This window comes from Terrapene carolina, unplaced genomic scaffold, assembly GCF_002925995.2.
Source record: "Terrapene carolina triunguis isolate 2854851 unplaced genomic scaffold, T_m_triunguis-2.0 Scaffold42, whole genome shotgun sequence".
NCBI lineage: Eukaryota > Metazoa > Chordata > Testudines > Emydidae > Terrapene > Terrapene triunguis.
In genome coordinates, this window is record NW_020664393.1 from 57,305,580 (window position 1) to 57,330,962 (window position 25,383).

At 41.0% G+C, this 25,383-nt stretch overlaps 1 protein-coding gene across 1 annotated transcript in view; it reads right to left on the bottom strand.

Annotated features, from left to right (window-relative positions):
* Window positions 1-24,739, bottom strand: part of NOL10 (nucleolar protein 10) — a 75,272-nt gene extending 50,533 nt beyond the window's left edge. Inside the window, exons 1-12 of the mRNA XM_024208382.2 lie at window positions 24,607-24,739; window positions 22,405-22,450; window positions 19,416-19,514; window positions 18,218-18,295; window positions 16,738-16,775; window positions 12,631-12,767; window positions 11,735-11,800; window positions 11,071-11,131; window positions 10,402-10,487; window positions 9,965-10,043; window positions 8,421-8,570; window positions 4,602-4,668 (exon numbers count right to left, since the gene is read on the bottom strand). Coding sequence (XP_024064150.1) covers window positions 4,602-4,668; window positions 8,421-8,570; window positions 9,965-10,043; window positions 10,402-10,487; window positions 11,071-11,131; window positions 11,735-11,800; window positions 12,631-12,767; window positions 16,738-16,775; window positions 18,218-18,295; window positions 19,416-19,514; window positions 22,405-22,450; window positions 24,607-24,672 — 973 coding nt within the window. The 5' untranslated portion in view covers window positions 24,673-24,739. The remainder of the gene's footprint in view (window positions 1-4,601; window positions 4,669-8,420; window positions 8,571-9,964; window positions 10,044-10,401; window positions 10,488-11,070; window positions 11,132-11,734; window positions 11,801-12,630; window positions 12,768-16,737; window positions 16,776-18,217; window positions 18,296-19,415; window positions 19,515-22,404; window positions 22,451-24,606) is intronic.
* Window positions 24,740-25,383: the final 644 nt, after the last annotated feature.

Here is a 25,383-nt window from a genome sequence, read left to right on the forward strand (position 1 = left end):
CAAGAGCAGGAGAGCGCAAGAGGGGAGGACTCCTGTCTCATACTGAGAAAGAGGGACGATCGATGAGTTATCTTAAGTGCCTTGCATTTGTGTATAGAAGCCTGGGAAACAAGCAGGGAGAACTGGAAGTCCTGGCACAGTCAGGGAACTATGATGCGATTGGAATAACAGAGACTTGGTGGGATAACTCACATGACTGGAGTACTGTCATGGATGGATATAAACTGTTCAGGAAGGACAGGCAGGGCAGAAAAGGTGGGGGAGTTGCATTGTATGTAAGAGAGGAGTATGACTGCTCAGAGCTCCGGTATGAAACTGCAGAAAAACCTGAGAGTCTCTGGATAAAGTTGAGAAGTGTGAGCAACAAGGGTGATGTCGTGGCCGGAGTCTGCTATAGACCACCAGACCAAGGGGACGAGGCGTTCTTCCAGCAACTAACAGAAGTTGCTAGATCGCAGGCCCTGGTTCTCAGGGGAGACTTTAATCACCCTGATATCTGCTGGGAGAGCAATACAGCAGTGCACAGACAATCCAGGAAGTTTTTGGAAAGTGTAATTCCTGGTGCAAGTGCTGGAGGAACCAACTAGGGGCAGAGCTTTTCTTGACCTGCTGCTCACAAACAGGGAAGAATTAGTAGGGGAAGCAAAAGTGGATGGGAACCTGGGAGGCAGTGACCATGAGATGGTCGAGTTCAGGATCCTGACACAAGGAAGAAAGGAGAGCAGCAGAATACAGACCCTGGACTTCAGAAAAGCAGACTTTGACTCCCTCAGGGAACAGATGGGCAAGATCCCCTGGGAGAATAACATGAAGGGCAAAGGGGTCCAGGAGAGCTGGCTGTATTTTAAAGAATCCTTATTGTGGTTGCAGGAACAAACCATCCCGACGTGTAGAAAGAATAGTAAATATGGCAGGTGACCAGCTAGGCTTAACAGTGAAATCCTTGCTGACCTTAAACGCAAACAAGAAGCTTACAAGAAGTGGAAGATTGGACAAATGACCAGGGAGGAGTATAAAAATATCGCTCAGGCATGCAAGAGTGAAATCAGGCTGGCAAAATCGCACTTGGAGTTGCAGCTAGCAAGAGATGTTAAGAGTAACAAGAAGGGTTTCTTCAGGTATGTTAGCAACAAGAAGAAAGTCAAGGAAAGTGTGGGCCCCTTACTGAATGAGGGAGGCAACCTAGTGACAGAGGATGTGGAAAAAGCTAATGTACTCAATGCTTTTTTTGCCTCTGTCTTCACAAACAAGGTCAGCTCCCAGACTGCTGGACTGGGCAGCACAGTATGGGGAGGAGGTGACCAGCCCTCTGTGGAGAAAGAAGTGGTTCGGGACTATTTAGAAAAACTGGATGAGCACAAATCCATGGGGCCGGATGTGCTGCATCCGAGGGTGCTAAAGGAGTTGGCGGATGTGATTGCGGAGCCATTGGCCATCATCTTTGAAAACTCATGGCGATCGGGGGAGGTCCCGGATGACTGGAAAAAGGCTAATGTAGTGCCCATCTTTAAAAAAGGGAAGGAGGAAGATCCGGGGAACTACAGGCCAGTCAGCCTCACCTCAGTCCCTGGAAAAATCATGGAGCAGGTCCTCAAGGAATCAATTATGAAGCACTTAGAGGAGAGGAAAGTGATCAGGAACAGTCAGCATGGATTCACCAAGGGGAAGTCGTGCCTGACCAACCTAATTGCCTTCTACGAGGAGATAACTGGCTCTGTGGATGAGGGGAAAGCAGTGGATGTGTTATTCCTTGACTTTAGCAAAGCTTTTGATACGGTCTCACACAGTATTCTTGCCGCCAAGTTAAAGAAGTATGGGCTGGATGAATGGACTGTAAGGTGGATAGAAAGCTGGCTAGATCGTCGGGCTCAACGGGTAGTGATCAATGGCTCCATGTCTAGTTGGCAGCCGGTTTCAAGCGGGGTGCCCCAAGGGTCGGTCCTGGGGCCGGTTTTGTTTAATATCTTTATTAATGATCTGGAGGATGGTGTGGACTGCACTCTCAGCAAGTTTGCAGATGACACTAAACTGGGAGGCGTGGTAGATACGCTGGAGGGTAGGGATCAGATACAGAGGGACCTAGACAAATTGGAGGATTAGGCCAAAAGAAACCTGATGAGGTTCAACAAGAACAAGTGCAGAGTCCTGCACTTAGGACGGAAGAATCCTATGCACTGCTACAGACTAGGGACCGAATGGCTATGTAGCAGTTCTGCGGAAAAGGACCTAGGGGTCACAGTGGACAAGAAGGTGGATATGAGTCAACAGTGTGCTCTTGTTGCCAAGAAGGCTAATGGCATTTTGGGCTGTATAAGTAGGGGCATTGCCAGCAGATCGAGGGACGTGATCGTTCCCCTTTATGCGACATTGGTGAGGCCTCATCTGGAGTACTGTGTCCAGTTTTGGGCCCCACACTACAAGAAGGATGTGGAAATATTGGAAAGAGTCCAGCGGAGGGCAACAAAAATGATTAGGGGTCTGGAGCACATGACTTATGAGGAGAGGCTGAGGGAACTGGGATTGTTTAGTCTCCAGAAGAGAAGAATGAGGGGGGATTTGATAGCTGCTTTCAACTATCTGAGGGGGGGTTCCAAAGAGGATGGAGCTCGGCTGTTCTCAGTGGTGGCAGATGACAGAACAAGGAGCAATGGTCTCAAGTTGCAGTGGGGGAGGTCTAGGTTGGATATTAGGAAACACTATTTCACTAGGAGGGTGGTGAAGCACTGGAATGCTTTACCTAGGGAGGTGGTGGAATCTCCTTCCTTGGAGGTTTTTAAGGCCCGGCTTGACAAAGCCCTGGCTGGGATGATTTAGTTGGGAATTGGTCCTGCTTTGAGCAGGGGGTTGGACTAGATGACCTCCTGAGGTCCCTTCCAACCCTGATATTCTATGATTCTATAATTACCCTGGCCACAGAATGCACTTGTCGCATGTTAATCCTTTCTCTCCCTGCTATCTTCTCATTGTCTGTCTCTGCTGTCCAAGACAGCCTGGTTCTCCCTCCACGAGAGTCCTCCCCGTGGAGAGGCAGGTGTCAGGTTGGGAGGTGCAGACTGAGGAACTGGGGAGAGGCTGCAGGACCAGTATAGGTATTAGCATGGAGTCAGTGGGGACATTTTCTGAGGGGATGGACAGACACTCCTTGCCGCACCCCATCCTGGACTCAGCACTGTATACTTGGTGCATTTTCTATGCATGCTTGTTCTCAGCTCACCATGCAGAGGAGCAGGGTCCTCCCACCCCCCCGCATCCTGGCACACACATGGGGGCAGAGAGAGGAATTCAGATCCTCCAGGGGAACCATGGTCCCCCCACAGATACCAGGTCACATGGGGGGATATGGAGAGGGGCAGACCACTCCCCCCGCAGATTCCAGCACACACATTGGGCGGGGGGGGCAGCCACAGATTTCCCCAGATCCTGGCACACAAAGGGGAACAAGGAGAGGGACTCAGAACACAGAAGGGGAGAATGAAGCTGACAAGCCCCCAACCTCTAATCCCCCCACCCACCCCTCCTACCATCCCTAATCCCCACTCCCTCCTCTTGCCCTGACACCCACAATCTCTTGTCCCTACCGCCCTTCCATTTACCCCTCTCATCACAGCCACAGACCCCCTCCTCCTATTCCCCCCACTCCTTTGCTCCCTCTCATCCCCCACACCTCCAGCAATACTCCAACACCCTCCTACATTCCTCCTCACTGCTCTGACCTCTTGTATTCCCTAGCTCTGCACCAACAAAGTTATAAGAATCTAAAAATGATATGAGCACCTTGTATGAGAGGACTGTGTATGAGGAACCCCTTGATCAAATGATTCTGCGACCTGGTTTCCTTTAATGACACACAGTTTCATTGTTCAGGAAACATGATTACATTATCCTTTCATCTTCCTTCCAATTAATCAATGCTGACACTCTGCTATAATAATCCGCAGGTGGAAAAGTAGCAAGTACCCAGCAATCACTCTCACATATTTACGCAGAGCACATGTAATTGATTATCATTAAGAAAACAGAGCTCCTTCTAAATTAATGGGGCACATTTCCCAAAAGTCAAAAACCCCTTAATACAGACAGACAGTAGCAGTATGCCTCCAGATCATTCTCAGATTCCTGATAAGGCTAGGGTTTGAACTCTCAGTGCACGGGTGTAGCTCTGTTCAAATTATGAAATTATGACAAAAAACAAACATTTTAAATGTTGTTGACAAGTCATTTTTTGTCAAAATACTGATGAAAAAACGTTGTCCAGTTTTAGAAAGAAAAAACTTCCCTTACTCAAATTAGGTTCTGGTCTGGACACAGAGCTAAAACCGCTACTCTTATGAAAAATTGCATTGGATTTTCAATGGCCAAAAGCAGCTCTGATCCTCCGAATGACAGTACAGTGGCTTACAATCATAGTGTCACACTGATTCATTACTGACTCAGAGGAAAGAAGGATACAAATATGACCATATGAAGCTCCATAAAAAGTCTACCAACCAAGGTCAGCCAAGCCTGACTCTCCTTCACTATGACAGCTAAGGAGATCACAGCCTGAGGCAGTAGGTGCTTTACCTGTTGAATGTAATAGGTATTTAGGGTATTTTACATACCTGAATTAGGATAAAGGCAGACATCATTGATATCATGTTCTGGCTCCATGGAAGTAAATATTTTCCCCTGAAATAGTAGGAAGAAAACATGAAGAGATTTTAAACGATACAATTACGAAGTTCAATAAAACAAACCCATGAAAAAGTAGCCCTTATGGAATTAAAAATATAGTGGAAGAGTACAGCAAGCAAGGCATGATACAAACAAGGCTTTGCACTATGATGGCAAAGGCAGCTCAAGGAATTCTACATTGTAGCCCCTGGCTGACCAGATGTTCAATAAGAATATGTGGCCTATCAGTTGCTCAACTCAAAATACAACACTGCATGCTGGGACTTGTAATCTCCCCTTTGGAATTGCTGCATTGAAGATGGGGATGTCAGCAATCTACTCCATTTTATGTAAGTGGGATGTAGCCCTCATTTCGGCAGTCTGAATGTGCCAGTTCTATGTAGTCTCATTTTAATAAGTAACCCATCTATACTAGAGAGCTGAAATGACAGGTTGGGTGTGGGCTTTAGTTCTCCCACCCCACTCTTGTGTGTAACACAAGGCATGGCATAGCACTTTACACTACCTGTAATTTATTAACGTCATATTAAAGAGGTCTGAATAAAAGGATCCAGTTGTAACTTAGAAAGACCAGAATAGAGGTTGATAAGCGATTTAATAATGATATTAAAAGTATGCAGTTTAAGGATTTCGTGTCACTTCATGAATTTGACTCTATGATCAAGGGGGAAAAAAAAAAAAAAAAAAACAACACAGTAAAAAAAAAAAAAAAAAAAAAAAAAAAAAAAAAAAAAAAAAAAAAAAAAAAAAAAAAAAAAAAAAAAAAAAAAAAAAAAAAAAAAAAAAAAGACAGCTCTGTTTACATCCAAACCACTGTAGTGAAGTAAGACAAGAGGAAACTATTTAAAAAAATATCCAAAGTAACAGAACAGGAGAAACAAAGATAAACAGGAATCAATGCTGCACAACATTAAGAAAAGGGTAAGATCTGTTGTTGAACAACCTTGTCATTTTCAGTTCATGTTGCTACACACAATCCCACTGATGGGCAAGATAGGCACTAAAAGAAGTTTGTGACCCAAGTTTTTTTTTTTTTTAATTAAAAAAAAGTTTTGCCTTTAAATATTTTAAAAATGGATCCTTTTACTGACTGCATATGAGGAATGGGAGTCTGCTTGTTCTAACAAATTGACTGAGAAGGGTGCCAAACCTGCTTCTTAATTATTTACACTGAGGTGAAAACTGGGTATATAGTATATTCTGTGTATAATCCTATATCATAAATAGCCATTTAATACCACTTCGCATTTATACAATGCCATTCAATTGAGGATCTCAAATCCTCAACCACGAAGTGCGATACATGATATATGCCGATCACTTCATCCATAACTGAAAGACAGCCTGTTCTTGAGTGGAATGTGACTTGTTTAACAATGCACAGCAACACTACACATCAATTTAGACAAAGTGAAGAAAACCATATGTAGAATCTACAGGGGGAATTTAGCTAGGAAGAATGTGATTACCAACTAGAATGGCGCCTGGACAATGAAATTACCGTGTGTGGCAGGGCACTGAATGAGGGAAGCAGTGGATGTCTGCGTCTGCGTTTTCATTATAGAAACATCAGCAAAAAAATACATTGAAACATAGCCCTTGAAATTCTAATATATAAAAATATTTCAAGCATTAGGTTACCACCAAAGATGCGGATGCCTAAAGGTAAAGGATTTGCTTGAAAATGTAGGAATTCGGTCCCTTCTCTGCAAGCACCTCTCTCCGAATGCACAGAGTGCAGGGTCACTCGTTCACCGAAAACTTTCCCAGCATAATTTTCTGATAACTGGTTCTTTGAGTTGGACAGAGAAAAGCAGTTGCAGCCCTGAAGTAGCCATCTGGCACCCACTTGCTTCATACCCTTCCTTGCCAACTGGTAGTTATTCCTATTATTCTTTCCCTTTCTGTTATCATTGAAGAAATGGCACATCTACTCTTACTCATCTGTAACGTGCCAAGTGAGCTTTAATGATCACGATGGTCAGAACCTGTTTTGCACTGTATCCAGAATTATTGTGCAAATTTAGAGGGATTCAGAAGCAAGACTATTTTAAGAGGGGGAAAACCCAGACAGCACAGTTAGGTACTTTTATAAGCAAACATGTAAAACAGCCTCTAAGAATTGGGCCACAGCACTAAAAGCATGAGCATACATGTCCTCAGTGTTCTAAAATGAGGGACAAAAGCAGAGCAAACTTGGATCCCATTTCTCGTCTCTTCTGCCTTCCCTGCAGCAGTCGCACCTACCTTCCAGGCGCTTCCTCTACCTCCCAGGCGAATGCTGTTACCCCACCCACCTCTGGTCTCTTCCCTGATGACTAATAGAAGAGCATTCTCCCACCCCCATCTCAGCAGATAAAAGCTTCACACTCCCCACCCGAAGGCACGTCTCAGCATGGGGCTACTCTGGTATCAAAGCCAGAGACTCTCCACCCCAATCTGCCTCTGCGCGGTTGGCACTCAACCAGAGATATTCAGGAACCAACAGCTGGTGGAGGTGGGGCCAGTTGGCACACACTCTAGGAAAGAGTCCAAACCCAGCACTGCCTCCTGCGGTGAGAAACTCTCCCTCTTCCCACCTCAGGAGCCACCTACTAACCTTTATGGTGCTTAACTGTCGTTGAGAGAAATGTATGCAATTAAAAAAATGGAGAGAGGCTAGCGCTGGTGTTTAAACACTAGTCAAGGATTTATCAAATCTTGTAACTAACTATACAGTTACTGAAAAGAGGCTTGTTACCAACCAACCCATGTGTGATCAGAGAAAATGGTAAGAAAGCTGGTGAACCTAAAAGGCCTCTGGGTGTTTGTGAAGGCAAGTAGATTTCCTATGGTGGAGAAATAATAGTACAACCCTAGATGACTGTCTGAAATAGGCTATAAAGCATTTGGAAGCTACGGAACGGGCCGTGACTTCTCTTGATAAGGTCCATCATCAAGTCAGAAAAGAAGAAGAGTGCAGGAGCAGAACAGCTAGTGAGTCTTTGAGGAGTGTAATACAAGCACTGGTAAGAGAAAAACAGCAAATAATGAAAGACCCTGAAATGAAACTAAGTTACAATAGTGCTATTATGGATCTGCGATTCGCGCATAGTAAATTCCATACAAAACATTAGCATTAATGCACAGATTAAGACAAAGAGATTGTCAAACACCCAACAAACATGACATCTCCTGTATCATATGGATATTCAGGCTGAAAGCTCAACTTTCTCTCTGCCTTTTAAGCTTTTAAGGTTAAAAATATCTACTGTAAATTAGTCAGTTAATGCAATATACAACATATTGCAAATTGCAATTTGAGAGCAGGCTTAATTTCTGCTTCTTCGTACTGGCAGAGTTATGTAAATATAAGCATCGGACTCCTTGAACTACAGAACGTTGATCACGGGGGTTAGAAATGAATTAAGTGCATTTTCGGAAAAAATAGACTTTGTGCTTAAAGGACAGAGGAAGGAAAACATTTTGTGTTTTTTGTTTTTTTTACATCTCACCAATTTTACAAATGTTTTAGACCTTTATTTTTTTTAAAAGGCTTATAAGCAGCTGTTGAAAACAGTCTGTGCATCTGTATACTCAACAGTTTACTGAATATTTTCCCAATCTATTTGTAAAGTCAAACAGAATATAACAATACTAAGCAAATTAGGATACACAAAAAACCTCACTATATTGAAATGCAGACATAAGACATAAGTTCAAATCACATACAAACAAAATTATGAAAAATAATTTAACAGACTTACCGTGTCCTTGTTCCACATTTTTATGATTCGTGAATCTGCAGATATTATTAAATCTAATGGATCCTGGAACTGGATTGATTTAATAGGCAGGCCATACTGGTGATCTTTGACTATTAATGGATTACTGGATCTGAGATCATATAACAAAACCTGGAAAAATAAAGACAACAGAAATTCCCTGTACTATCTAATCAAGAGAGTTCAACCTAGACTTGGCCTACACTCAATGTTGTACCGGTTAACTATATTTGTGCAACATCACCTTTAGGTTAAACTGGTACAACTTTTGTGTTTAGACAAGTCTGTAAAAATATAACTAAGAAGCAGCTGAAATTCTGAACGGGTTATTGTTTATGAAACAAGCCCGGTTTACTCTGAATTAATCTCTTATACTAATATCACACAGATGCTTCAGTACTATGATAATTATATATGAATGTAAGCATTTACCATACTTCCTAGTAAATACCGAAAATCAAGTGTTACATGTGCTGTCATCTGTCTAGTGTATTCTAGTGCTATTTTTCCTTTATGGCACAAGATGGTGATAAGGCAAGGTAACTTCAAGTGAAATACGTAACTCAGATTCTTAGAAACCCCTTGGGATTTAGCAGTTTTTAAATCAACTTACTACCTGGGAACGTCATTTTCACGCTTTCCATTGAAAACATTAGCGTTCACATTCCCTTTATGGGAAGTGACGTGGTCCAGTAGGTAAGAGCCCTGGCCTGGGATTCAGGAGACTTAAACTCTAGTCCTGGCTCTCCCATGGATCGGTCACTGGGCCTTGGGCAGTGTCTCAATTTCCTAAATGTAAAGTGGGGATACTAATGCTAACTTACCTTTGTAAAGCATACAGTTCTACACATGAGCAGAGCTACACTAGTACTAAATATGCTTCTGATTCAACAACATTAGACTTTGAACCCCAAGTATTGAGGTGAATGGCTCTCTCAAAACATCCGGAACAGGTACTCAGAAAGCAGACGTACACAAACAATACTCAACCTGCGGCTCTACAATCAAATAGAGTACTGAAGACAGAAGAAATCCTAACACTGCACTACACATGGACAGCCCAAGTAATAATCAATTAACTGGAGTTGGGCAATCCCTAACTTCACCCAGGAGCAGTTGCAAAAAAGATGAAAAACAACCCCTTTCACTAGAATAGCCAGGAGGTGGGGTAGGAGGAGAGTGGATATGATAAACTGAATTGAAAAGCAGCAGAACCACAAAAAACAGTAACTTCCTCACACTATTGAGTCAACAGAAAGTTACATTGAGGTGATGTGCGGGGGAGGGGGGAGGATTTTGTAGCATTACATCAGGACATCACTACAGTGTAATTTTGTAGCTCTTTAATTCCTCTTGATGAAGTTACTCTGCACCTTAAGGTTGAGTATGTATATTTTACTCCTCCGCTAGTACAAAGTGGCTTCAAAACAACTATACTGAATGTCTGAAAAGATCCAGGTCTTTGGTACAAGAACTGTATCTCTCAAGATCTACGGCAAACAAAGTTAATTCAACAGCATGCCTACCTGTCCAGTGGATGTGCCTACAGCCATATTCAAAGCTCCATTAAACTTCAGTGCTGAAATAGATGGCAAGCCATCTATCCTGAAAAGAACAATGTTCATAATTATATTTTCCTTTTAGTAAAGACTTTGAATATTTGCTAAAATGCCTAAAAATACTGAATGTTTGTCTATATATTCAGAAATTAGATACAAAAACTAATGGGGACATCAATGACATGCATTTTTCAGAAATACTATTGTTCATCTTCACAAGCTCTGGGATGATGTGCATTTAGCCTCTGCCTGCCAGACCAATGAAATAAGAGACCTAACTTTCTAGATAAAGGACAATTCTACAGCATTTACACTCTAGCGTTGATGGGATTACTGATGTGTAGTAGGACTGGAGAGCAGGATCAGGACCTAACATTATGCACTAACAGCCAATCATTACTTACTCTGTATCTGCTGTCACACTGCTTAAAGCACAGTCCAACACACCAACTCGATTTCTAGTTCTAGGGTCCCAGCATTCCACTTTCCCCTAAACACAGAATAAACAATTAATGGAAAAAAATATATAATTCAAGATTAAACAGTGCAATTATTTAGCCCTATCAGAAGCCAGAAATCAAACTATAGAGGATGCTGGATCTATTGACAATCCACTTTAATTGCAAAGGTAAACAGCTCATGGAAGGATTGGATTTAAGTGATGACATGCTAATTGCCACATTTTAGTTTTCTTCTATTTTTAAAAAATACGATCAGATCTGAATGTCTTTAAAATGTTAAACCCTAAAATAGTTACAGGATGTGCGTAGGCTAGTTAAGTTATACATAGGTCTATATTTTAAAGTTAAATGTGATGATTGTTTTCTTTGTTTACTTGTGGAATCGTAAGTGTCTCCACATCCAATATAGTGCAAGAAATTCTGTTTGCATTGTGCTCTGGAAACAGCCATGCTGTCCAACATCTTAATCAATTCACATTTAATGTAATAAATTAGATCAAATTATTTCTTCAGCTATATATTATGATTTACTTCTATGATCTGCATACGATCACCAAGAAATGAGAAAGAAATACTGCCACAGTTCTTAGAAAGGTTAATTTAAACATTTACCTCAGCTGTACCAGTAGCAAATAAGCAGTGTATGGGATTTATGTCACAGACATTATTCTCCCTAGAACAGAAAGAGGGGCAAAGTTTAATGACCCACAAAATGACTTACAATTATTTTAGTTTTTCTAATTATCATGCTTGTCCCAACACCACTATCCTACGAACAATCCCACCCTCAACTGCCTGCTTAACCTTCCATAAATATCTTATTGTTTCCTTCCTCATCCCCTCTTGTACTTGGAATCTTCCCTGAAATGATTTACAAGTCTATCAACTCCTCGAAGTACCTTCTCAAGACCCATTTATGCCATGAAGACTGCAAGAAATCAGCCAACATATGATGGCTAGACTGAAGAGCACTGGGGATGGTTAAATGAAGGCACATTAATCAAAACGAAGTTTCATAATATCTATTTTAAAGAGCAGATTAGACAATTAAAAAATATCCATAGAAATAAGTTGAACACATCTAATTGTCAGAGTGAAGATTTTTTTAAAGTATGAAGCTCAGAATTGACCATGCTTCTTTCAAACTATACCTTAATTTACATTACAGTGCATTTGGATTGCACATGGAATGTGCTATTGATAATGAGCAAGCTAAATATTTGGTTCCCCCTGCTGGAAAAAATTGTAATGAACATGATAAACTGTAGGTACTTACGAAGCATCTGTTTGTAGAGAATTCAGGTACCTTCCTTGTTCCAGATTTAATCTGTATACTTCAGAACTACAAAGAAGCTAAAGTTAATTATTTTCTCTCTAAATGCTGAATATTTTAAATGAGTGAAAACCATAAGACAATTCTTGTTTAGATCTCATTTTTATAGCAAGTATAAATTTTCAGAACTTAATTTGAATAGAGCAGGGAAACTCCTATCCCCTGACTAATTTTCCTTCCCATCTCTAAATGTTCACCAACGAAGTGTTGGTACTATACCAAAAACTACACCTTCCCAGGTAAGGAATGTGTTAATTTTCTAACACGTTATCTTAACAACTCTCAGCATGTTCAGTTGTTTGTTATTTATTTATTTTAGGTTTTTCTAAACCTTTTATTGTTTTTGTTGCTCTCTTCTGGACTCTCTCCAATTTGTGCACATCTTTTTAAAGTATGGTGCCCGGAACTGGACACAGTACTCCAGCTGAGGTCTCACCAGTGCTAAGGAGAGCCAATTACCTCCCATATATTACATATGATAATCCTGTTAATACACTCCAGCATTGCATTGCAGGCCCGTATTCAATTTGTGATCCAATATACCCCCCGATCTTTTTCTGCAGTACTATTGCCTAAAGAGTTATTCCCAAATTAGTATTTGGGAATGATTTTTCCTTCCTGAGAGTTATTGAATTTAATTTTGTAAAGTCTTCTGTTTAATGAATCAACTTATTTTTTCTATCACCAACATTTTCTGTCTTCACTAGAGAATAGCATTTTCCACTATGCATGTAGATGGATTTGTCAATTTGTACAGTATATTTTTAGCTTCATTTTATACTTGGAAAAACCAGTCCTAAGAAAAATGAAAACAGAGACCAGCCCATCCGGATCAATACCTTGCTCCTACAAAATACAGGTCACATGATGGGTAGTGATAGGAGAAATCTCTACCAAACTTTGGTATTCTTGTCCTGTAATAACGGCCATGTTGTGAATGAAACTCAACGTATCTGTCACACTGCAAGAAGACAATCTGAAAACACAAAGCAGAAAGGATTTGGGGGTTGGTTAGTTTTTTTCTGATAGTTTCCTCCCCACTTCCCCACCCTCGTCACTCTTTTCTTTAAAGAAAACGCCAGTGATTTTTCAAATTCACAGGTTTTTATCAAAACCAACTGATTTGGATATTATTTTTAATTAACATTGTATTTAACTAACAATGGTAACATTTACTAAAATGGATCCTGCCTCACTATTTTCATTGGGTATGGGGAGTTTGATAAATTAATTTGAAGAGAATCTTTCTAAATGATTTCTGTAGCTTTTGGATCAATGTTTTTAGTGAAATTTCAACGTGTTTAAAAAGTTGCATAATGATGGTGGCGTTTTCTGTTCATTTGTCTGAAATTTGTATGCCCATATGAACAGTTCCCCTACCATCACCACTCCCTGAAGGGAAGGACAGATGTCTAACAGATGAGCACCTTTGATAATCTTGAGGACTTGGTCTAGCAGCACTGCTAGCAATGATCGAAGTCCTGATACACGACAGAGATAAAAGTACCTGTACCCAGTCTGTGCTAGTGTTTCCACCATTCTATCCCACAAGGAGCTGCACCAGTGCTAAACTAATCCAGAGTGCAGACAAGACTTACAGTATAAGCCTTTTAACTTCTTTTAAACTTCTGGCAAAGGGAGATGTTTTCAAGTGAAGACTAAATAGAATAAATTATGGTATTCTGGAGAGTAGAGGGAAGGGTTCCCTGCCAGCTAACAGGAATACAGGAATTACCAAATTGAAATCACACTTGTGGTCTATCTAGTCCAGTATTATGTCTCAGAGAGTGGCCAGTACCAGATGCTTAAGAGGAAGGTGTAAGAACGCTGCAGCAGGCAGATGCAAGATAATCTACCCCATACATTAAGTCTTGTGATCCAAGAACTAGAGACTGACTTAAACCCTGAAGCTAGAGGTTAAATATCCATTCCACACAATTTGTTACCATTAATTATAGCAACTCTGGATATTCATGTTATCTGCATAGAAGTCCAAACCTATTTTGAATGTTGCTAAATTCTTGGCCTCAACAACTTCCTGTGGCAATGTGTTCCAGAATTCAATTACAGGTTGTGTGAAAAATTATTTGAATTTGCCACCTTTTAATTTCATTGAATATCTGTTGTTCTTGAGTTATGAGACAGGGAGAACAGAAATTCCTGATCTACATCCTCAAGACCATTAATTATTTTATATGCTGTCATCATGTCCCCTTATTCATCTCCTTTTTAACATAAACAATCCAGATCTTTTCAATCTCTCTTCAACAGTTTTCCCACATCCTTGACCATTCTGCGATTTATCTATTTTGTTACAATGTGGGTGATTAATATTGCAAAGGAGGCCACCCCACTGATTTATATAATGGCATAATAACATTTTCCAAATTATTCTCCATCCAATCCCTCATGCAGCCTAACACCTTGCTTGGCTTTTGACCACAGCTGCACATTAAGAAGAGCTCTTCATTAAGCTTTTTACAATGATGCCTAGGCCAGTTCTCTTCTCTAGTCTAACGAGAATCTCTTCTGTTCTAACTTGATAGTCTAATAAAACTAAAGGAAATTTCTGAAGCATGGAGCAGTACAGAAAATAAATTAAAGAGATTAACGCAAAATGAGATCATATTCAATTTAAGCTTCAATAGCATGTTCTAAGTCCACGGACAGAAGGAAAGGGGGAAAGACATCAAAGGATCACTCTCAGGGGGAGCAGAGATGCAGTTTATTTTCAAGGACAAATCTGAATAGTCATCCTCTTTCACTTCTCCCACAAAAAGAATTTTTAAAGACTTTTAAAAATGTACCTAAAAAATAAAACACAATCAAATGTCATGCCTCCATAAAGTAAGCTCAGAGTAACTGAAGGACATACAAATGTTGAAGTTTCCCTCAATCTCTAATAATTGTTGTTTTAGATATTTTTGGAAAGTCTCTACAATACAGGAACAAAAAACACTCAGGTTTTCCTTTATTAATAAATAGATCCAACTCAGTGGATCTATTCGTTTTCCCTTAGCATCATGTCAGTTTCTGCCTCCACTGAGTTATTCCTAGAAAATAAAACCACTGGATGACAAGACCAGCTTCCCTATCTGGCTACTGGTATGGGTAAGAGGCAAATGGAAAGACAACCTTCTTTGAAAAGGCAAACACACCATTCCTTTCTAAACCTACACAATGAGTCATATAATCATCAATTAGTAAATACTTCCAGAGTAATGCCTCTTTGATTAAAAATATCTTGAATGCACTGCAAATTTAAAGTAGGTAGGATTATTTGGACTGGTTTTCAGTTTTTCTCCTTATTGATTATATAGTATGTTTTTGGATAATAACGTTTAAAAAAAAGACATACAAAAAGGAAAATATGGAGCTAGACAAGTTCTCTAGATAGTTTTTCTGCATCTGAATATATTGCCAATTTCAGCTAAACACAAAAAAGCAACACTTTTTTTTTTTGTAACCAGACAGGAAACTAATTTGTAAACAAAAATGTCTTCTGATAACCTCACAAATTCTTTTTTCAGTCCTTAAGATGGCCAGCATTTTCTCTTAGGCTTTGTCTAGAAAGTTATATTGGTCACAGGTATGAAAAAAAAAAAAAAAATCACACCTCTGACCAACATAGCTAAGCCAACATAAACCCCAGTGTAGACGCAGCTACGTCCATCAATGTAGCTAATATCGCTCGGGAGGCGGTGTTCCTACACCAACAGAAAACCGCTTTCTGTCAACGTATGCTGTGTCTACACTACTGGGCTATGCCAGTATAGTCTCCATAGTGTAGATGTACCTTTAGAGAGAAAGCAGGTGGAAGGCTGCTGTAACTCATAGAATCAGTTCCCTCCTTTCCCCCTTCAATGCAGACACAGTTATTCTTAGTTTTCTAGCAGGTGGCAGAATTTAAGACATTCTGTATCTAGAAAAGCAACAAGATTACGTATCCAATAAAATGGCAATGTCTGTCCAGGGAAACTGAGGTCCTGATTCAGCAAGGTACTTAGGCATGTCTAAATTTAAACACCTGAGTAGTCATACTGACGTCAACGAAATTACTCACGTGCTTAACATTAGGCACATGTTAATAACCTGATCAATCAGCACCTTAAATACATTAACATTTAAAGGAACAGTCAATTTGAAAAATCACATTTCTGTCTGAAAAATTTGTCCCTACCTTGTAGTTATGAATGATTGTGACTAAGGCTATATCTATACTTACAGTGGCGTGTAGAGAACAGCCCCCTAGCATGGGTATAAACACTACTGTAGATAGTGAGGAACTGCTTAGGCGAGTAAAAACACACCAGAACCTTGGGAGTATATATCCTACATAGCTCTTGACACACCTGAGAAATGCCTCCCACATCTACCCTGCTATTTTTAGCAGTGTACTGCCTTGCCCCTTTCCTGCTGCCGGAACCTTTCCCTACCAAAGTTGAAGGCTCCGGCAGCAGGGAAAGGGGAGAAGCAGCGGGGAGAGGACCTTCCACTGCTACGTGTAGCTGTACACCGCAGTGCGGACTCAGCCTGCTTGTCACTGAGGCATATAGGTACACGTAACCTGTACACTGCTGCAAATATAGACGAGGCCTAAAATGTCTATAACTGAAAGAAATTAGTAAAGACATTTCCTTCTTTTTCACATTTCATTTTCTTTGTATTTTAGACGAAACTTTGCATTAACTGCTAGTTTCGTTCTTTGTCCTGTATCCTGACTATTCAGGAGAAGACATTCAAACAACAGAGGCAGCGAAAAATAAAACATTTTAAAGCTCATTTTAAAAAGAGTCAGGACATGCTATTTAAAGAAACTGGACTTTAATTTTTTTTTTAAACTCATCAACTTCAAAAGTTTGTATTGGCAGTATCCCTTTAATACAAAGAAGTCTAAAATAATTCAGTTTTCTCAATAGACATTAAAAATAAAATATTAAACATACCTTTGAGTAATCATCTGATAAAATATCAAATGTAACCACTGGGGAGGAGGAAGAATAAAGAAAGTTTAAGAATCAATTATGTAAACATGATTTACAAACACTGACCTAGATCTTTAATGCTTAACTTTCATCATGTAAGTAGTTCACATTGACATCAATGCATTATGTATGCAATCTTTAATTACATGATCAAATACAATCTTCATATACTTTTCTAAAGCCTTAGAGATACACATGTAGCACCTCGTCATGTTTTATCATTCTTGTAAACAATGTATTTTCCTTAAAATAATACTCAAGTATATCTTTTTTTGTCTCAGTCTAGTTAGAAGCTAGTTAAGTCAGAGAAAGGCAATTTTTGTGGTGAATTTAGGCAACTTTTATATGCCAGCAGGAGTCCACTATTAAACTGTTGTACTTAATCTGAAGGAAGTTGTGGAGAATGTTTACTGTGTTCTTTGTAAATTAATGATTTTCACAGATTGTTGTTTTTCTGGCATACTAGAAGACTATACACATGTGTTTAAAGTTTAAAACAAATGGAGATGTAATCATGAAATTAAAGGTTATCATAACAAATATGCACAAAGTTGCAAGTACAACATTGCCTTTGTCATATCTTGAGCACTTAACCACACAACTTTAATACCACCTTAATTTAGTTTTTTAGATGAAATTATTTATTCATTTCTAGTAGCACTCACAACATGTAAAGTGCTTTTCAGATAGGAAAGAGGGCAAATAAGCTCAAATTCCATTAAGAATGTAAACAATTAATGTATAATTAATAACCTTAACTAGCTTACAGATTTAAATTTGATACCGAATGAAAAAAATTAAAGCTTTTTAGAGTTTTCTAGAACACTAACTAGAGATTGATTCACTTGGAAAGAAGAAAATGCAATACTGATACGACATTATCTAATACTCAAGTCAGGAGTATGCAAATTAGTAAATTTTACTCTGTACTTATTGCTTTTCTTGACAGCTGATTAGATAGAGGTTATTTCGATTTTTTTTGTAATTTTTTTAAAAATAAATTTGTAAAAGGCCAGCCAGCCATAAAAGCATGTTTATCTAGGATTGATGGCTCACTTTCTAGCAATCTTATTAATTTACAGAAATCCCATTTGCGTTGACCAAAGATACACATGGACATTTGGATCTAACAATTACCAAGAAAAGTGCAATGTAAAACCTTATGATCTTGCAAACTTAAGTTACAGAGTAAATCAGATAGCCTGTGCTTTGCTTTAGATACGTTATTTAAGTTCCCAAAGATTTCAAAATGCTTTACAAAATACGTTAAGTAACATTATCCTCCTTTTATAGATGGGAAAATGGAGGTACAAAAAAGCGACTTGCATAAAATCACAGCAAGTTAATGAACGAACACAGGTCTCTCTACTCCACTTCAGTGCCCTACTTACAGGTCCACACTACCTCCCATATACAGTTTAAAGCCATATAATTTACTGACCTTCAGAATCTAAGCATCTTTCAAATTTCAGGGATAATTGATAGGTATCAAAACACCGGATCCTTGGCTTATATGTTCCTGCAAAACAAGTTTTATCCCTGACATAAGCAAACCAGAGAATATGTTTTCAAAACAATCAGTTAAACACAGTCAGGTCTTAACTACGCACTGTTTACTTTTGCTGTTATTTCAACCGTTGGAATCTTCAGCCCTAGAAATCAATGGTAGCTGCTGAGTGCTTGCAACTTTTAAAAATCAAGCCACGTAGGGACATAACTTTAGGGACCCGTTTTTGAAAACCTTGACCTTGGTGCTGGAGATTTATTGTGAAAACCACACACAAGCTGAAGATAACGGTCTCTGTGACTGGATATAACAATAGTACCTTCTAATCGGTCTGATAGGCTAAGCCTGTGTACTGTATTAGATTGCCCAGGCCTACTTAAATCACTAATTCTCAGTTATCTCTGTGAAGTTTAGTTGTAGTACTATGCCTCCATCCTTTTAAAGAATACCAGATTAATTTAAAATAAGATGATTATTGTACAACAACAACAACAACAGGAGCATTTTAACCAAAATGGCTGAAGTACCCATAGAAAGAAATAGGAAGATAACATTTTCTTTACACTTTACCATTAAAGTGATATTCATAACTAAAGACAACATTTACTGTTCATTCACCAAGTGAATCATGCAGCTATCATGTCTTAAAATAGTACATTTCATCTTAAATAATATATGGTTACAGCAACCTGGGCCAATCCATGAAATGTTTACAGAGTTTCACTGATTTTTACTTTTGAAAAAACAATCAAAACCAGGTTTCATTATTTATGCAAATTTAGATCATTAAATAGTTTGGCGGCCACTGGGATTTTCAATCAATTAAACTTTAAAAACTTATTTTGAAAGCCAGATTCATATACACATAATAGAAGTGTCAAGGGCAGCCTCAATCTGCAAAAAAATAACAATTAAATTCTACAAATACCCATGTGCTACAAAGAAGTGCTTCACGGAGTATCATGACGTGAGCTACCAGGTTCACCACATGGTAACACTAAGCTGAAAAAGCACCTATACATTGACACTTAAAAATTATCTACAAAGTCTTCTCTCCTTCAGTAAGGTACATCCAGGTAAAGGTTTTCTAATATTTTAGCCTTTGGCATTCATAAACATTTAGTTAACTCACCAGCTGCCATAATATACTGTCCATCCCTTGATACCTTAATCTTTGTGCTAACTGTGGGCATGTCAAAGTCTTGAATAAGTTCAATTCTTCTGCGAACATCTGAAGAGAAAACATTCCTATTAAAGAAAACTGGTAACATCTTTTGTTTGACAGGCAAAGTTTTTTAAGGCAGTATCATTAGTAACTAAACAAAGGACAAAAATCCTCATTTTAAGCGTGATTAACATTTAATATAATACTCGTGGGGGAATTCTGTGCCAAAAAATAAAAAAATTCTGGACAGAATCTTTGAAAATTATGCAAAATTCTGCATAGTTTGCCAAAATAACACAATACAATTAAGCCAGCTACAATTATTTTGGTAATTTGTTTCAAAATATCTGTCAAAGTATGTCTGTAACAATACAGAGCAAAAAACAAAAAAGATTCTGGTAAAAAATTTTTGACGAATAGATTCCTTGTGAGACATATTAATACAGAACTTCGTGTAATTCATTTAAATTACAATACAGAATTCTATTTCCTGCACCTGTCAGAAGCAACACAAAGGCTTGGGAGAGTCAGGGGTAAGGGAGGAGCTGAGGGAGCCTAGGAAGGAGCTTAGGAGTGGTATGGCTGAGAGGTTTTTCTTTGTGGGGAGGGGGAGGGAGGAGATTGTTAGGGTGTTGGGAAGCCTCTCCCATGCAGACCCTGGCTGACCCCAAGCCTCTCTCATTCAGTCAGGCACGTCTGCTCCTGACCCCACACCCCTCATCCCCATGGGTCTCTAAAGCTCTCCACCCCCAGGCTCAACGCTGTCACCCCACTAGCTCCTGAGCCCATGCTCCAGTCTGTCCCTCCCCAGCAGCCCTGTATGCCCCACTCTGTCCTAACCTGGCTCCGCGGGCAGAGTGCTGTGATGAACTCTACTCCTGGGGGAATTCTGCAGCACTGGGCATAGAATTTTGTATTTTCCCAGATAAAAAACATTTTGCATAAGACGTGCTGCAGTTCCAACTTTTGCAAAGAGGAGGCCGCTGTGGCGCTAGAACAGCCAGCATGAAGGCAGCTGACTGTTCCGGCGCCACAGCGGCCTCTGGTGGGCAAAAGGCAGAACTGCAGCACTTATTAGGCAAAGTGCTTTTTATGTGGGATAATACAAAATTATGGGAGACAAATGAATTCTGCTAGTCCACAGATGCGCAGAATTCCCCCAGGAGTAATTAATACTGCTTCCAAAAATATGCCGAGTGATAAATTTACAGATCAGTAAATTATGTGAATTTTCAGAAGCAGACTATATCAATGTAGAACAAATCATGTCAATGTAGAACAAATCACACCACTTCAGTTATAGTACATTAGTACAATTATAGTACAGAGAGTGTGTTAAATAGCATTTTACCTTACATAGCTGAGACAATGTATAGTGCAGTGGTTCCCAAGCTTTTTGGGCTCAGGACCCATTTGTAAATGTTTATAGCCTGTCACGACCCAGTAAATAATCTGGGGATGGAGGCCCTAGGGTGGTTTCAATTGGATCCTGCCCAGCACTTACCCCACAGTGGCGGCTCCTGCAGCTCCTGTGCTGTAGGGCTGGCTGGGCATGGCTCTCCACTCCGGGGCTGCAGTGCCACTCAGGTTTGGCCTCGCCACCCTGACTAGACCAAATTTGTGTGAATGGAGTTTTGACCTGGCTCATGGGGTTGTCGTACCACTCACTCAAATATGGCCTACCTGGACTCCCGTCATCAGGATGGCTGGGCTTAACCTGAGTTGCATTGGGACCCCAGAGGTTTCCTGGAGCAGTGAGGCAGACCAACCAGCCCCACAGGACTGTAGCCACAGGAGTTGTCACACGACCCTCTGAAATATTCTGGCGATCCAATTTTGGGTCCCGACCCATGGGCTGAGAAACCCTGATATAGTGTATCACATCACCCTCTGTTATGGAGTCATGCAATAAAACCCAATATACTGTATATCTATTTTAGCTTTCCATATGGCAGTTATCACTATGGTATTTATACCAAAACCAAAAGAGCATAAAAATCCAGAGTAAAAAGGTGTTCTGTTTCTCTCCTGATCTCTAGGCAGAAAAGCATGACTATGCATGGGTAGGAATTTTTGTTTGCAGGTTTTTTTTGTTTGCTGGGCATTTTTTAACAGCATAGAGTCTGGGAAAAGAAGAGGAGGCTTTAATTAAAATGCAGATTTTACATTTTGAGTTGAACAACAGATCTTGGTGACAGGACTTCTTGCCAGAAAAGAATGCTCTGATATCAGTACTTGGTGCTGAGAAATGTGAGTATAACCATCTGCATTGTCCCTGAGGATCATAATTGTCACATTTCTGATGTAGATACAATCTTGTCATAATGTATATGTAAAAGGGGTACAGCATATATTCTGTCCCACTTCCTACAGTGGCCAACACCTGATGCTTTATAGGAATTCAAGAACAACCCATAATTCATACAGTCAACTGTACAATACTGCACATGAGAAAATTTAGTTCTTGACCCCATAATCTAGATCAGGGATCGGCAACCTTTCAGAAGTGATGTGCCGAGTCTTCATTTATTCACTCTAATTTAAGGTTTCGCGTGCCGGTAATACATTTTAACATTTTTAGAAGGTCTCTTTCTCTAAGTCTATAATATATAACTAAACTATTGTTGTATGTAAAGTAAATAAGGTTTTTAAAATGTTTAAGAAACTTAATTTCAAATTAAATTAAAATGCAGAGCCCCCCGGACCTGTGGCCAGGACCCGGGCAGCGAGAGTACCACTGAAAATCAGCTCATAGGTTGCCTACCCCGATCTAGATCAATTTACAGCTGTGCCTCTTCAATCCAGAGGTGGCTGCCAACTATCTACTACGTACATAAGCAAAATATAATTATAGCTCTTAAATCAGTTTGTAAAGTTTTTTGATCTACTTCTGGACGAGGATGCTATATAAAAGCAACCCATTTTTACTGAACAGCATGAGTTAAGGATAACTTACCCACATTTTTCTTTTGTAGTGCTCTCTTCTTCCTATCGGAAAGCCACTGTAAGAAAGGAAAATAATTGGTGTCAGTATTAATTTCAAGTGCTAGGAAAAGCGTGTGCGAGTTAGGCTTATCAAATTTGTCAGTGAAACAAAGCTAGGATCTAACAGTCAAATTAATTCTTGTTATGTTTATTGTGCTATGTATAGCAAAGCAAGCATTTCCATGAGGCTATTTAATAATTTCACACTTAAGAAAATAAGTAATTGAAAACTTGTGTATTAATGAGTCTCTCAACACTCACCTGATTATTACAGCTATTTACATTCAGAACATTTATCTTTGCAATCAGAGCAGTTAAACATTTTTTTCCAAATAAAATCTTAAGATTCTCAGCCTCCCAAAAACAGCTTTGTCATCCTGATGAGGCTTAAAGGTGTGCTGTTAGCACATGTTAATTAATTAACACATTTTAACAGCCTAGTGCAGGCAAGGCTCCCACCTAGCTGTAACTCTAACAGTTTAGCATGCGTTAAAGTATATAAACTTCATAGTCTACACTAAACTTTTCGAATGTATTAGTTAGCATGTGCTAGCTAATGTACTGGCAACAACTTTTATCAAAGTCTAAAAGTCCTACAGGTTACAATTCCAAGGTTTAGGACAGCAGTCTAGAAAGAGACTAGGAACGGGGTGGGGGATAATAATATAAGCCACAAATATGTAAAAGGTCATTATTGGGGCAGTGAATTTAGGTGAAACAAGCACAGACTTCACTCAAAATTATTGGAATTTTGTGAGGAGACAAAATATTTTTTCTTCCATTTTCTTCACTTTATCCTATTCCTATGTTTCTCAGATATCAGTGTGAGACACAGACAAAAATATTAAGGGGACACCATGAACTTAAAACCCAATTTTTAAGACATTACCACTATTTAGAACATCTGTATAAACAGAGGAATTGCAGAGGTGGATCAGACCACAAGTCCATCTAACCTAGTATCCTATCACCAACAGCAGTCAATACCAGAAGCTTTAGAAGAGGTGCAAAATAGCCACCCTGCAGGAAGGCATAGAAAAGGGGATAATCTACCCCAGATTACATTTCCCCAACATCTAATAGTTAGAGGTTGTCTTAATCTCTGAAGCCTGAGGTATTATATCACACCATAAACATTTACTTTTTAGAGTTTTTATTAATATAACTCTGGATATTACTATTATCTGTACACAGGTCTAATCTCTTTCTGAATGCTGCTGAAACCTTGATCCCAGATCCCTAAGAGAGACTAGAGAAGAAAGCACTAGGACATTGGCTTTCAACCTCTGGTCCACACACCATTTTGGGTCCACAGACTATGGCTGCACTACAGAGCTTGCAGCTGCGCCGCGGTAGCACTGCTAGTGCAGACGCTCTAAACCGATTGGAGAGAGCTCTCCCATCAACTCAATTACTCCAGCCCCTGTGAGCGGTAGCAGCTATGTCGTCGGGACATAGCGCTGTCCACACCAGTACTTAGGTTGGTGTAATGTACTTCGCTCAGGGGGGTGGGCTTATTCACACCAGAGCAGCATAATTTATACGGGCTTAAACTGTAATGGGTACATAGCCCCAATCCCCACCTCCACTGGAAAATTCTTAGGGGGTCCACTAATGAAAAAAGGTTGAAAACCACTGATCTAGGGAGTTCCCCCCCCCCCCCCCCCCGTTTGTGCATTTGGCAGCAGTTTTTGTCTAGAAACGTTCACCGTTTCGCCTGTTATTCAAGCGGATCTTCAACCGGACAGGCACAGACTTGACAGAGACAGAGAAATATGCCTAAACACACATCCCAAAATTGGCAGCTGCAGCAGTTCTAGAAGAAACACCGTCGCTGTGTCAGTTTCACGCACAGTCTGAAGGGGTGTCCGCAACCGTCTTCCCAACCAGAGCGCCCCCTCCCCAGCAGACGTGCGCCTGGCCAGGAGGGGAGCGCCCAGGCGGCTGGGCGGGGACATGAGAGGGAGCAGAGGCAGCGGTTTCCCTGGAGCAGACACCGCTTTCCAGGCCCTGGATGGGGAGCACGGGGGTGCTCCGTGCAACTCCCGCCCCCAAAGCGGGAATAGCGACTGCGCCCCCCACCCCCTAGCCGCGGAGACAGGGGCGGGGGGCGGTGCCTGGGGCCGGGACCCGGCGGGGCCCGTTGCGGGCAGCGGGGGCCGCCCTCTCTCACCTCGGGGAGGCTGCGGCCCGCGCTCAGGCTGTAGATCTTCACCTCGTTGAGGCTGGAGACCTGCATGGCTGCGGCCTTCTCTAACTCCCGGCTCGCGTCTCTCGCTTTGCTGCCGGGTGGCCGGCCAAGCGGAAGTCAGTGCACTGGATGGAATCCCCGACCCGGAACGAATCCCACGCGCCGTGACTTCCGGCTGCCCTTTGACCCGGTAGTGACGAGTGCTCCCCTCAGGGGCCGGGAAGTAGCCGTTAGGTAGTGGTCCTCCAAATTCCTCATTCTACCCCTGTTCTCACGGGAGGTCTAGTGGCGGCTTGTGCCTCAGAGTAGGACCCTCCCCGCTAGCGGCCGTCTGGCGCCTGCAGCGCGGGCCGGGGCCTTGGTGGCGCGGCCGGAGGAGTGGGGAGGGGCCACTCCCCCGCGGGCCCGAGTCCTGAGCCGCTAGCAGTGGCTAGAGCCGCTCCGCCGAGCTGGGGCTGGCTGGGCCCGCAGGGGAGACCAGAGGGCGGGGAGCGGGGAGGGCGCTATGAGTCAGAGCCAGGCCGGGGTAGGAGCGGGGGAAGCCCGCTAATGGGGGGTCGGGAGGCGGTAACTGAGAGCGCAAAGCTGGAGCGAAGCAGGGGATAAGTCACTGGGATCAGAGTGGTGGCGCCTGCAGCCCAGAGGGGCGAGTCAGGAAACGGCAGCTCGTCTGTTTCGTTGTTTGTATTGCTGCAGGGCCAAGGAGCCCCTGGTGCAAGGGGCTGTACAAATGCACACAGACCAAGGGCATGGTCCCTG